The sequence below is a fragment of the Copadichromis virginalis genome, linkage group LG3, assembly GCF_057382275.1.
Source record: "Copadichromis virginalis isolate Kocher_CV1m ecotype Utaka linkage group LG3, C_Virginalis_male_GT1.1, whole genome shotgun sequence".
Taxonomy (NCBI): Eukaryota; Metazoa; Chordata; class Actinopteri; order Cichliformes; family Cichlidae; genus Copadichromis; species Copadichromis virginalis.
In genome coordinates this window covers 54350440-54365137 of record NC_140620.1, presented here as the reverse complement: position 1 = coordinate 54365137, position 14698 = coordinate 54350440, and the positions used below count along the sequence as shown (strand labels likewise).

Sequence of the window (14698 nt, the reverse complement as noted above, 5' to 3'; positions counted from 1 at the left end):
GGGCCCTGAGTCTATCCTGCAACAGTAGATGTGCCTTTTCAGACCAGATCAGAAAAGTATAAACAAATCCGGAGATGTCCAGGAAGAAAACAAACCAGCATTGCCCTGGTGGTATCTTCACAAAATATGTGCATTATTGACTGTAAGCCATTCTAAAAAGTACACAATTTTCTGTTTTCTGACTATGTAGCATTACTTAAAAAAAACAACAACAACAACAACAAAAATACAATATCTAGGAAACTGGGGAGAGTTAGTACAGTTTTGGCTGCTATAAGAAGACTTGATGAAGATTGCACCAGTCTGGGTGAGCAGACTTCACACAGTTTCCATGCAGAGGACCAAGATCTTTGAAAGAAGTGGATCATTAACAGGAAATACTTTGTTCCCAGCAAAAACAGCATGAAAGGTTTTGGTTAAGGGTACTTCACTTACCCAGTAGAGTTATTCAGCTGTCTAGCCAAGCATGATGCAATGCTTAGCTAGTTAATGTTAGATGCTGTGTAACCTGACTTAGATTAGATGGGTTTGATGGATTTTACCAAACTGCAGCTTAACCTAACTAATATGATGTACAGAATATTGTATTTCATTTCTTGTTTTTCACAGAATTTTTACCCAAGCTTCTAACTTACTGAGCAGAATTATTATTGCTGAATTATTTTGTGTGTATTGTGTCACATTTTGGTTTTGATTTGCATTGGCCTGTTTTTGCATTTGCTTGTGTGTATAATTTGCCTTCTGTGATGTGGTTCATGATTTTTTTGGCTGCCTAATTTGTCCAGACCGCTGCTGTCATTCCTCATTGTCTTTCATGGTATCTCTTTCAAACGCCCTCCAATCTAACCTATTTTTTTATCTTGCACACGGGCACACTATCTCATCCACTCACTCTTCCTTTCTGTCAAATGCTACACCTACACACCGGCACTGAATGCTCAACAAGAACACAGATATGCTGGGTTATTCTTAAACTTAAGCCTCCTTTGGTTATCTTCAACATTAACCACGCTGCCACATGTACTGTACACCTCATAATGTCACCATTAGCACAGATTAGTACTGGTAATTAGGTATGATAATACTAAAATTGGCAGCAAATAAGGCGTAAACTCCTCTTGCTTAAGGTGTTAGAAAAAGAGAGAGATAGGTGCAAGACAGGAAAAGCAGCATAAAAAATAAAAGCTTTATTTTTTTTGATTTATTTACAGGTTTTCTCTTGGTTTTGCGTTCAGCTCTGTATCCAAAAAAAGGAAAAACTGTCATTACCATCATTGCAGAGACTGCTTGAAGAATTTCCTTTGTCTTGATCATTCAATTGTTGTTTGACTTTGCCTGTTTACTCATTTCCTGTTTTATTTTGTAGTCATTTGTCGCCTATGTTTTGCATGTAGCTTTATTTCCCTTGTGTCGTTATCCTAATTAGTTTCACCTGGGCCTTGTTCCACAGCTGTGTCTAATTCCCTGATTAGCCCTCAGTGCATTTGTGTATGTATATATAGCCCCATTTTCCTTTTGTTTGAGTGTGTGTTAATCTACAGTTCTGCGTTCCTGTCGGTGAGTGTGAAGTGTGGCTATTTTTTTCTTTGTTTATGGACTTTGGTGTTCCACCAAATAAAAGGTTGTTTTTTAGTTTATTTTTGTGTCCGTGAGTCCTTTGTTTGCATCATTCCTGCCAAACCTCTTGACAAACCAAGTGCTGTGCTTGTTATAAAGAATCACACAACATGTTTGAAAAGACAAGATGAGGCAAGAAATCCAGCCATAAACATCTTGTAGCTGATGACTTTCAGCTTAGAGACTCCAATGACTGATTTTCAATAACAGACAGGTCTGCAACACTGTTGACTGGCTACTTTAAAGATGAACATATATTTTAAACACTCAGAGTGTTGAAGGGTAATTTTCAGGTAATTTTCATCACTTTTTCTTGAGTATTAACTTTACAGCTACTTGATCCAGATAGACTATTATGTGCTCAAACTTACATAGAATTTAGTGTGTCCCTTAGAGGGTTCTTTTTATAGGTTTTCGGAGTCAATAACAACAGTAAGGGTGGCCAGTTTTCTACTATATTTGTGGTTTTCTCCTTTCTTGTTTCCTGGAATTTTAGTCAAAATTTTTGAATATGATTCCTTGAACATAGCACTGATGCCATAAAATATATTTCCAATTTTATATGGCAAAGAGGGTAACAGTCACTAATGATGTGCTTTTAAAAAGTATACAAATGTATCCATTTGTTTGGAGCCAACAAATAACCTGGCTAGGCAGAGGCAGGACACTACAAGCATAACCACAAATTACTGCAAGCTTTCAACGTGTACATGACATCAAAACCTTTGTAGGGTTAGGATGGGTGTTACTAGTTAGAACAACGATGAATGTAGGCATTTATCTTGGTGGCAGATCAGCTACTACTTACAGTAGTGATTCAGCAAAAGCAGAATTGTTTTGAACTGCCAGTTCAGGTGGCTGGTACTGAATGGCAAACATGTTTAGCATGCCTGACTAGGTTCAGATGCTCTGTAAACTCGTCCTTATCATACTAGCACCTGTGTGAAAATCAATTTTATTTTCATTTGTTGGAAACACTCCTTGTTAGTTTTGGTGAAATTATCTATTAATTGAGAGATAAGCCATCTTTTCAGCCAGTTATGTCTACAACTCAGTCTTTGGTAAAGGGGTAGATTAGCTAGAGGGAACACAATGTCGTAAAATGCTAAAGACGGTAGAAGAGAGTGGTGTTAAGCAGTATGGAAAACAGGAGAAGATGGTGGCGAAAGACAAATGAGAGGGTAACAGAAGGACAGAGGGCTACATGGGAGCACTAAAGCGTGTAAAGCATACCATCACTCACAGTTAAGCCAATGCCTTATAGCACATGTGTCAAACCCAAGGCCTGCGGGCCACATCTGGCACGGCGGACATTTATATCCGGCCCGCGAGATCATTTTATATAGATTTATTATTATTGTTATGCATGTCCCGGCGATATGAGGCGCTAATAACACACAAACTACAGATCCCAAAATGCAGCACTGCAGCCTCCTTGACGAACGCTAGGCTAGCTGGGAACATCCCCACGTCAATCAAGTCAAACTTCTGTTATTGCGAAGCTAGCCCCTCACAATGGCGAAGAGAAAAGTTGATTCTGAAAAAAGAGCCTTTCAGCACCGGTGGGAGACTGAATATATGTTTACAAACATTACCGGTAAACCCGTGTGTCTTATTAGTGGAGCTAATGTGGCTGTAATTAAGGAATTTAATTTAAGGCGACAAATAGGCTGAAAAACCTAAATGTCGAGCAGAAACTACAGAAAGTAGAAGAGCTAAAGAAGAATCTAACATTTCAGCAGACTTTTTTCTCCAGAGCAAAATCACAAAGTGAAGCTGTTGTGAAAGCAAGTTTTATTGTAGCAGAGGAGACAGCCAAATCAGCCCGGCCATTTACCGAGGGAGAGTTTCTGAAGAACTGCATGATGAAGGTGTGCAACGTCTTGTGTCCAGACAAAACGCAGATTTTGGCAAATGAGAGCCTGAGCAGAAACGTATGTCAAAGTGTAACCAACATGAAACTGCCCTGGGACAAACTTGTTGGACTTACAACAGATGGAGCGCTGGTGTTGTGCGGTGAAAAAAGTGGACTAGTCGGCAGGATGTGAGTAAAGATGCAGGAGAACTGTACCAGTGAGTCAACAGCATGCTGCATCATACACCAGGAAACGCCGTGTGGTAAAGTCCTAAAAATGGAGCATGTAATGATCACCGTGACGCAAACCGTAAATTTTATCCGAACTAAAGGTTTAAATCACCGTCAATTTCAGTCTTTTATGTGGGAAATAGATTCAGAGTTTGCCAACGTGCCATCACTCAGAGGTCCGTTGGCTGAGTTGGGGAAAAATTCTCAATAGGGTTTTTGAGCTCAGCAAGGAAATCTGTCAGTTCATGGACATGGCATGTATGATGCGGTGAAGGCATTTCAAGTTAAGCTGTCAAAAATGTTCAGTGCAACTTGCCTCACTTTCCCTGTTGCCAAGTAATGTTGAACCAAGTCAGCGCAACAGTGTTCCCAGATGCGCACTTTGCTGATAAACTGAGCGCACTGAGTTCGCACGGCGCTTTGGTGACTTTGAGCCACAAAATGAGAATTTTGAGCTGCTTCACAACCCATTTACAGTTGAGGTGGAAACTGCACCTGTGCAGATTCAGATGGAGCTGCATTCTAATGGGACACTCAAGGGAAAGTACGACACTGAATGGCCCGCACAGTTTATTAGTTCCATTCCTGAAGCAATGCCCCAGCTCCAGATCGAACCTTGTGTATGTTTTATTTTATTTTCTCTGGGGTATTTGACAGCATGTTCATATTTCTGACTTGCAAAATTTTGACAGGATATATTTTTATGGAGAGAAAAATATTTAAAGTTAAAGTTTATTTTTTTAAGTTTATTTATTCTGGAATTATATTCCTGTCCGTATTCACATTTATGTTTAAAAAACATTGTTTTAGTGTGTTCAATAAATGTTTATCTTGTTTGGCCCGTGACCTAAAGTGTGCTTTGAGGTTTGGCCCCCTGTGCAATTGAGTTTGACACCCCTGCCTTATAGAGTCTGCAGTCAGACAGGGTCAGGTGTCTTTACAACTGCTTGTGCTCACGTTGCATCCTTATTCCTACCATCTGTCTTTCGCTCACTACTTACTGAAAACTCACTGCTATCAAAAGTTTAAAAAAATGCATTGTTCTTACACAAATTAAAACTGTTCCCCTTTATTTTTGATCATCACGTCAGACTTTAAAATTCACTGACTTGTGTGGCAGTGATTTGTTCTTTCTTATTCTAGCAGTGCAGCTAATGCAGGGCCAAAGCCTCCCACAGGGGTCCCTCCATTGATTTGTTTTGTTATTGAGAAACTCTTCAAATTCAAAACCCTGCAGGTCTGGAGAACAAATATTTGTTACTTTCTTCAGATACTTGGTGTTGTGGATATTTGATGAAACTATACACCGCACGGTTTGAATATGTTGGTTGATACACCATCCACTAATCACTTCTGTACCGATATCAATTAAATGGTACCTTAAAGACTTTATGTATTTATAAACTTTCGTCTCTTTCACTGTTTATTAGTTTATGAAGCATTCTGAAGTACCAGACGTTACACTAATGGCTTCTGCCTAAATAAAGAAACAAAAAAAACTGAAAAGTGCCAGTGAATATTGACTTGTGGCAGGCAGGACATGAGTTAGGGTGACGGGTGACTTTAAAAGATTCTTTTGTGGAACAAAGGTGAAGCTAAGAGGAAGCTACAGGTGAAGACACGAAGCATCAATATGAAGTTGGGAGGACAGGAAGAGAGAGCGTAAAAGAAAGTGAGGGCAAGGAGGAGAGCAAGCGCATTCATCCAGCACATGGAATCAGTCGAAGAAATCAATTTTTAATTTGGCCATCAGGATGGCAAAGCCATTGGTGTACCAACGGAGCTACAGTGCTACACTTAATTACACAAAGCTGCCCCTGAGAAAGGGAAGATGGGAGGCAGAAAGAAAGAGATGGAGAGAAACTATGAGAGAGGCAGGAAGAGTGACAAAGATGAGCACATGAGGAGAGGGTGGTGTGAAACGAGCGATAGCAAGGTCACTGTCTGCGAGAGACACAGGGTGGTGGAGGTTGCAGTGGGGAGACAGATGGTGACATATACAGAAGAGAAGAGAGGAATCTGTGGAAACAAGACTTGGGGGCTGAGGAGCAGAGAGACCTGATTTCACACCCCACCTCTCTGATTAGGAGCCTAAGGAAACACACATCACCCTGTGTATGATCATAGCATGTGGGTGACTTTGAACACATGGAGGCGCACATACACAGAGAGCAAATAAAAACTTCACAGGGCTTCAGTGTCTCTTTTGATGCCTTTTTACTCTTCTTCTGCTGCGCTGTTCCTTTGGATTTCTACTGCCTGGAGGGTGCTGGCCGAGCGTATCAAAGGCATTTGACCACGGTGGCAGCGGGAAAGCCTTGCCCTGGAACATAACACGACTGATAATCCAAGATGTGCCACAGAACAAGCACTGCCTAACCCCCAACCACTCACTTTCTTTTTCTTTAGCTGCTACAGCTTTACCTGGTGCTCTCAGCTGCTCTTATTGCAGCTTTTCTCAATAGCTTTCTAGGTGTGGTTACTTTTCTGGCTCAGTTTAGTCTTGAAAGCTTGACCTCAGCTGGAAATTACAAACCGTAAGGCTGCTAGAAAAACAACCTAAGGTTACGTCCACACGTACCCGGGTATTTTTGAAAACGCAGATTTTTCTATGCGTTTGCACCTTTCGTCCACACGTAAACGTCGTTTTCGGTCACTGAAAACGGAGATTTCTAAAAACGCCTGCCACGGTGGATAATTTCGAAAACTCTGTTTTTGCATTTACGTGTGGACAAGAAAAACAGAGAAAACGCAGAAAACGCAGCGTCAAAGGTGTGCGCCTTTTTTGACGTCACACTGTGCGCCACGTTATTGTTTCGGTGAAATGAATTTCTACAATACTGTTACTGTTAATTGTACTCCCTGCAGTGTTTAAATGCTTACATATACACACAGTTACTGTCCCTCCACACATACGACTCTGTTCTGCTTCTATGCCCCAGCTTTGTTTACCATTTCCCACCGAGGCTTCTAGACTTCTGATTGGCCAACATTTCTACACGGTTAGGAATATATCGCCACCTGTTGCTTTGGCATGTTCCTAGCAGCGTTTTCCTTCATTTCTGCGTTTACGTGTGGACGGGATTATTTTTTTAAAACGAAAACGGAAAATCTCCGTTTTCAAAAATAGTACGTGTGGACGTAGCCTAAGCTTAAGCTTCTGGTAAGTTCACGTCTGGGTCATGTATCTTTCTGGCCTGTCACCAAACAGATGTTCAGCTATTGAGTCTGAAATGTATTACTTTAAGTCATAATTCTAAGAGTAGAGCAAACTACACTTAAATGATTTGCTTTTCTTTCTCTCACTGGGGAAAGTTTCATTCTATCTCCAGTTTTACACTGGAGATTCAATGTAGCTTGGGGCTACAGGCAAGAAGTCCAAAAGTAAATACATAAAAAACTAACACAAGCCCCCAGATGCAAACATAGCAAGTGTACTGTGGAGTCAGATATCCAAATATCCAAAGAGTTCACGAAAGAAGGAAAGTTATTTTCTTGCTGTGCTTAACCAAACACAAACATATTACTTTAAAAAACAAAGGTGAACATGAATACCAATATCTGATGGCTACACCACTTCCCACCTGTCTGGAACTTGCTCCCTTTTCTTTGTACAATCATCTCATCATCTCTTTGTATCTCATCTCTGTCAAAAACCTTCTAGTTATCATTAAATTACCCCCCTTACGTTGTTTTCATTGTGCAGTCCAGTCAAACAGAAATACTTTTTTTGTTGCTGTCACACCTTCTCTCCCTTAGCTTTAAACAGGAGATTACACAAATTAAATGATCAAGTCTTAAAACATCTGCTCTTACTTTTCATTTCTAAAAGTTTGGTCACAATTTCTTTTGTTACTACTAGCTCTTACCACTATCTTTTTTAAACATTTAGACAATTTTCCTTTCTTGTGCTTTGTGTGTACACTGACTGTAAATCCAGCCTTGTCTTGATGAGACAGAGGACTGTTAAATGCCTAGGGAAGTTTAAGACCCGCAAGGGATTCTTCTGATAGCAACCCAGATAATGAAAGTGTAATTCTACAGGGATAATTAAGTTAGAGATAGGGTGATTACTGTGCGATCCATTAAAAGCGATGGCAAAAGTAATTACTTATTCAATCAGCATGGTTTTATGAGGGAATGCGATGGCACCATGTTGCGTTGCCTCTATACAAGTCATTACATTTACAAGGGCATAGCACTTTGAGCTGTGATTGGTTCTCTTGACAGCTTGTTCAGCCATGAATTAAGACCTTGGTGAAAATATAAGTAATTTTTATCAAAGTTGAGTTGAAATAAAAATTTTAAAAGGCAACTGTCCTCTATATAGCCATCCACAAACATGAGTGGACGTGCTACAAATTGTGATCTGTCTGTGTGTTCTGCGGTGTGGTTAGAAAGAGAGAGGCTTCAAAGGGATTCAGGAAGCTGTATGTCTGACACCTCCTACTATCACATATGGGAGTTATAACTGCCCAGACGGATGATTCTCCAGAGAAAGTGTCAGTCAACACAAATGTGCTTCTGTAAATATGTGTGATGATACCATGCAGCAAACTGTGTCATTTGTTCTCGCTTTGTCTAAAACAATAAAAAATGCTTCTAATTCCATACTGTGGTTTGTGAGCCACCACTCATTTCATTACATTTTGCTTCCGAGGAGCCAGACTTTGTAAGACTTGAAAAATAGTTCTTCAGGCTTTTTGAAGGTTTTTCACAGTTTTTCTTTGGACATTGGCTACTATTTTCAGTCCAGTCATTTTACCTAATCAAACTGGAGAAATACAAGACAAAAGAAGAACTGGCAAGTTTAAAAAACTATCAATAGCAGACGAACAGTGTCTGAACGTCATGTCCAAAGCTTCATCAGAAATGGTCCTACGGAAAGCGTGACCAACCTGTTCTGAAGGAAGGGAGACAAGGAGAAAATGCTCAAGTACAGATGAACTGGCCTGAAAATTATTAGCAACAGGTCATTTTAAATTTTGGTTCAAATCACTATGAATATGCACAACGGAAGTGAAGAAGGATGTACAAAAGTGTACAACAGATCTCTGCAGCCATCTGCAAAACAGATGGTGGTTCTGTCATGGTTTATTTTTACATTATACATTTCAGTCAATGGTGTGGGAGATATCTCACAGCAAAGTACTGTTTGCCAAGCAATACTATCTGGAAAGTACCTGATACATAGAGTACAGCCCTTTGACCATTGATCATTGTCGAAATTTAGCAATGATTACACAATGGACTGGCCTTCCTAGTCACCAGAACGCAACATTATTCTGTCAAGACGTCACACATAATCTTGACAGTGGAACAAAAGGTAGCCAACACCCAAAGAAGACCTTGGAAAGAAAAGCATCTGGACTTTCCTTGAAGACGTTTCACCTCTCATCCGAGAAGCTTCTTCATTTCTAAGAGCAATTGGTGGAGAGTCACAGATTTTATGGGAATGTCCCCAAGAGGGTCACGGACCACATAATGATCCTCTACCTAATCTGGGACTCTCCACCAGTTGCTCTTAGAACTGAAGAAACTTTTTGGGTGAGAGGTGAAACAGCCTCAAGGAAACTCACCTACCTCGTACCAACCTCGTACCCTACTTCGTCAAAGAAAAATGCAAATTTCAGTTGGTTTGTTCATAAGAGTTTAAATATTAAGCACTTTACACTTACGTCTTTCAGGCAGCCCATGAAGTTGTTGCTGACTGGAGATCCAGGCAGGTCTGCAGTGTTTGGACTACCTCCAATGTAGAAGAAGTCATCAGAGCCCAACATAGTGTAATCTTCCTGGGTGTAACCAGTGGTGGTCAAAATACCATCAACTGAGATGGTCACCTGGCAAAAGCATGTCCCAAAAGAGACAGAAAGGAACAGATAGAAATAGAAATATAGAGCAGGAATAGACAGAAAAAAGAAAATAATAAGAAAGGAGGGAAATTAAGAGAAATGGGAGGAAAAACAAGGAAGAAATTGGATTAAACACAGACGCTTGATTGGGTTGTACCTTAAATTGTATCGCTCAGTTGGTGGTTTTTTGGTGTTGGTCAGACTGAGGGCTTTCACTTTAGAGTGCAGTTGCTAAAGGTAAACCAATGGAACGACAGTGTGCCAAATGTCTCATCACTACCAGTGGTAGAATAACTAACCTGGTTTAGCAAACTCAGTGCAAAGGCCATAATCTACAGCCTCAAGAATTAACATTTCAGTCATGAACACTAAAAACAGCTATCTAAACCACACACTATGAATTTAAAGTTACATAAGTACAAGAACTTGACCTTTAAACAAGCACCATGTTTAAAATGCCAACTGGGCTTTCCCTGAGATTGGCATAGCTACGTTGTAACACTTCATTCACAGAGCTACCAGTAAAAATGACTTCCCTTTTTAATATTTAATTGCCTCCAGTTTCATATTTTGTACAAGGCCATACATTCTTTGCTGAATTTTGATTGGTGACAGAAGCACCAGGTGGAACCCAGAATCAAACACACGGCTGCAAGCTAATGGTGTGAGATAATGTGCGAACCGAAGTGTAGAAATGATGCCTCCCATTTTTTTGACATCTCTAGGGATCTACTAAGTTTTGTATTTTTTTAATGAGATCTATTATACTCAAATCATTTTAAAGTTTTTTTTAATACTGATTCCCTCTTCTACTGTTTTGCTATTAATAGAACATCATTAAAAGAAATACAACAGCATGTGTGGGAACCACTCCTACAGTGTAAGACTAGTCCTTAAAACATGAGGTGAGAAAGCTCTTTTCATGTTACACCTGACCTTATCCCATCTTTACAAATAATACCTGAAGAGTAAATGAAAAGAAGAAATCATATATATATATATATATATATATATATATATATATATATATATATATATATATATATATATATATATATATATATATATATATATACTAGTCTGAAACGTGAAAGCATCTCTCCTCCACAAGTTTTCAAGGAGTCATCACAAAAACCCTTGTATTTTTACATTATACTTATTACAATGAAGCAAATTGTAGTTGTTTATGAAAAATACTCAAATCTATCATTTACTTAATTGTATTTCATCACGACTGGATTTAGTATTGGTACGACAGCGATGATCATATACAAACACCCTGCCAGATCCTGATGTTTGATTCGGGAGAGACTTTTGCAGTTAGTGACCAATTTATTCTTCTAATTATCCTAAAAGAGCTGGCGTGGGCGAAAGCGAAGCACTCCAGTCTCTGATTCAACATCTGTTATTCTGCATAAACGTACAAATGCAGCACTGCTGGGAGCCACACGCACAACCATCTGGCTTTCATTACCTTTGCATACTTCAAAGTGCCAGTAGCACTACATTTCATCATTTCATCAAGGTCCAGCTTTACATTTGGGTCAGTTAATTGTCAAGTAAGATCTAGAAATGGTGCTTTCCTTTAGCATGTCCTTTAAAATATATTCAAAAGTAGTGAATTCAGTTAGCAAAAACATCAGTTATCCTCTATGAAAACATCAACTATGCCTAAATTTATTTTAAGATACAGGTCCACAACTATAGCTGTGGCAACTGTAACCAAAAAGAAACCTTAGCAACTGCACTCCAAAGATTTTATCTCCCCAGCTGAGTTCTTATCTTCTGTTTTCCTTGACATTTTTCTTTTTTTTCCCGTACTTCCCTTTGTAAGAGGGCAACTCATTTTTATGTCTGCTGTTGCTACTTGGTGAGAAAGATGAATCACATTGGCCAGATGTATCTGGCATGATGAATCTGCAGTTCACAGTGCTGGTATGTTGGGGTCATCTTTGGAGATCTTGGATAGGGATTTCAACAGGAACACTTCATTTGCCCAAAGTGACAAGCGAGACCTTACTGGCTATAGAGAAGAAATGGGTGGGAGGGGAATTGTTACTATAGGCAATGTCAAACATGTTCCTACTACTGTGGTTGAACTATATAGCCATGGTATTACCGTTTCTTCAAAAAAGTAGATTGGAAATGTCATAGGGTAGAGAAATATCCCGTAAACCTTTTAAAATAAAGGGGTTGGCAAACGTGCTGAAAAACACCAATATTGGCTATGGCTAAGCTAGGCCCATGGAAGTTTTGGGATAATATTGGGATTGTTGATGGCACATCTCAGTGAATCAGCGCACTTACTCGGATAGTGGGAAAACATCAGTGACTAGCTGCCAGACACCTATAGAGTTCCCAGCAATGTGTAAGTTCTTTCTCTTCCCCTCACTTTCATCCCAGATTGTACTCCTTAATATGTTAAAAGCTTTAAACACATGTGATTTATTCAATAAACTGTCTGAAGCAATCCTGTTATATTAGTGATTTATTGTTTGATCATAGGTTTAACTTATACAGCATTAAAAGCCCCGTGTAGACAATGTGTCGAAATACTAAAATAAGCACATTAAAGGTTGTCTGAAAAAAAAAAACGTTTTCTTTGAGGTAACTTTGTTATAATTCATAAGAGTTAGTGTTTCAACCAGGATACACACTCATTCCTTTGACAAAATTGCAAGCCCTTGCATCACTGGCCACACAGGAAGGAAGGAAGGAAGGAAGGAAGGGCTTGATGGTATCAGAGGTTGCAAGTTGAAATATGCCGCATGCGTTCCCATTTTAATTAATGTGCTATAAATGTATTTAGACTTTTCTTTGAATAAACGCCAAGTAAAATATTCCCATTCTATGAACAGTCTCTGGTTGCTTTTTCTCTCTGAGAGTTGTTTTTGAATTCAAATTAGAATGAAAAAATGTAAATTTGGACTTTTGACTAAACAAAGTGTGCAACACTTATAAGCATAAGTACTGATCAACTTAAAAAAGTAAACTAGACTCTGTGGATTGATCAGTCTATTTTTTAGACAAGCAGCTCCTTGTGCATTCAAAGTAACTGACCAACTTTTAATTGCAATAGTGCAATTAAAATTTGTCTTTATATGCAACGTTCTCATCAATTTCAAAATTATGCTGTTGTTGGCAGCATAATGTTATTTCTTCTCCTGGGGAAAAAATAGCATCCTGGGTGCACACAGCATATGGCCTGAATATTATTTGGTGTAATTGTGTGATCACAGTTTCTTTCTTGAAACAAAGCTTAATGTGAAAATTCTAGGAAGGAAGGATGACAAATATAAAACTGCATCAGATTAATTCGCACATTTCTAGCATTCTTCGCTGTTCTTTATTGTGTGAACGTCATTCTTCCGGCCTTTCTCGTGTGCCTCCAACAAGCAGCACATACAGCACATAATACACAGACTTAACTCAAGCCCCAGCTGCAGCCTTTATTGGATTCTCGGTTTTACCCAGCTGCTCGCCAGATACCTGTTTAGCCCTGTACATACAGAAAACTAAGAAGACCTTGCTAAACTCTGCTGAACTGATTGCCCCAGGTATAAAAGACACAATGAAGATGTTTAAAGCTGAATACACTATGAAGAGATTGGCACAGCTCTAGGGTTCAAATCATAAGAAGCAATCTATTTCACCCACTCGCATGCTGCTGAACTTGATTCTTTTAAGCTATTAACCTCTGCTTTCAGCCACTCTCTCATGTCTACTTGTTCCTGATAAATCAGCATCTACCAACAGACTAGTTTTTGTTTTTTGTTTTTTTTAAATTGGACTTTAAATGTAGTCTATTCCAAACCAGATGTGGCTTCTATGGACATTTTGAGCATAATTCTATGCTACAGTCACAATAGGGAAAACAGTATTTGGAAACTGTGGCACAATCAAAAGTATTGCCACTATGTCCAATAAACTTCCAACTTGGATGACTTTGAAATGGTTCAAAGCTGGGGACCAGAAATGCAGCCACGGTCAGCTGTCTACAAAGTGACTTTGATCAAGATGACCATAACATGGCAATTAGACGGAATCAGTCTGCTATCAGTTTGTGATTGAATTGTGATTGCTTCATGTTCTACCTAAAATTCAACAACAGCCATTATTTTGACCATCCAATCTTCATAAGGCCCATTTGTCAGAGATTTCTTTCCTTTCAGTACCATCACTCCTTTAATACACTTATCCATGCAGGGGAACATGTTTACATAGAAATGTGTCACTTACCCTTGTTGGAACAACATCTGATTACTGTCACAGGTCTTTTAAAAAAAGGAACAATGTGTTATCTTTAGTAGTTGAAACAATATATTACACAGAAACGAATGCATTCCCACCCATGCGATGGGTTTCCATAGGTGTCTGGCAGCGAGTCAAAAGTCCTAACTGGTCGCAAGTGGAGAGAGCCCTATTTTTGAACTTCAATGTGGAGTTTTGACATGTAAACCCTGAGGTGACGAACTAACCTGTGTTAGTAAAGGCATGGGGGGAGGGTTGGGAAGCTTGGGGCGAGTGCCATTTGCGCAAGAGAGAGGGGTTTTAAACTATGCGCCGAAACGAGTTAAAAGGGTTGGAGGGTGAACAAAATCGGTTAGTATTTTTGTAAGTAAGGGGAAGTCAGACACAAAAATGGTTGTTAGTACAGTTACAACAAAGGTTTTATCCAAACAGTAGATTAGTAACAATTTAGTCATAGTGAAAAAAGTATGTGAGGATTCTTTAAAAGTCCTCTGCAATTTGATTGCTCAAACCAGATCCACATTTGGACTGAATGTGTTGTTTCAAGTGACAAGGGTTTGTTTGATTAAGAAGAAACAAAATGAATCCATACAAGCTAACAGGGTGACACACAAGCCATGCACTTAAATAAAAAAGATGACCGGAAGGATGGGCTTGGAGGAAGAATTCATTGAGACACAACACAAAAAGGTCAACTATTAAAAGAAATGTATAAAATAAACCATCTGGCAAAATGCAGCAAAATGGGCGAATTTAATCGCAGGGCATCACGACACCAGACAAATGGGAAAAGGAAAAGCAAGAGAGCTTTTAGTGTTCGGGGTTTTAGACAAGAAGGCAACATAAAAAAATGCATCAACACACGTGTACAACAAACTGACACGTGCTGGGA

The 14698-nt window shown here is 39.2% G+C and overlaps 1 protein-coding gene across 6 annotated transcripts in view; it reads right to left on the bottom strand.

Annotated features, from left to right (window-relative positions):
* nrxn2b (neurexin 2b) overlaps positions 1–14698 on the bottom strand; it is a 712610-nt gene that overhangs the window by 364199 nt on the left and 333713 nt on the right. For all 6 annotated transcript variants that reach the window (XM_085451729.1, XM_085451735.1, XM_085451733.1 and 3 more), the window contains one exon: positions 9382–9543. In XM_085451729.1, coding sequence (XP_085307855.1) covers positions 9382–9543 — 162 coding nt within the window. The remainder of the gene's footprint in view (positions 1–9381; positions 9544–14698) is intronic.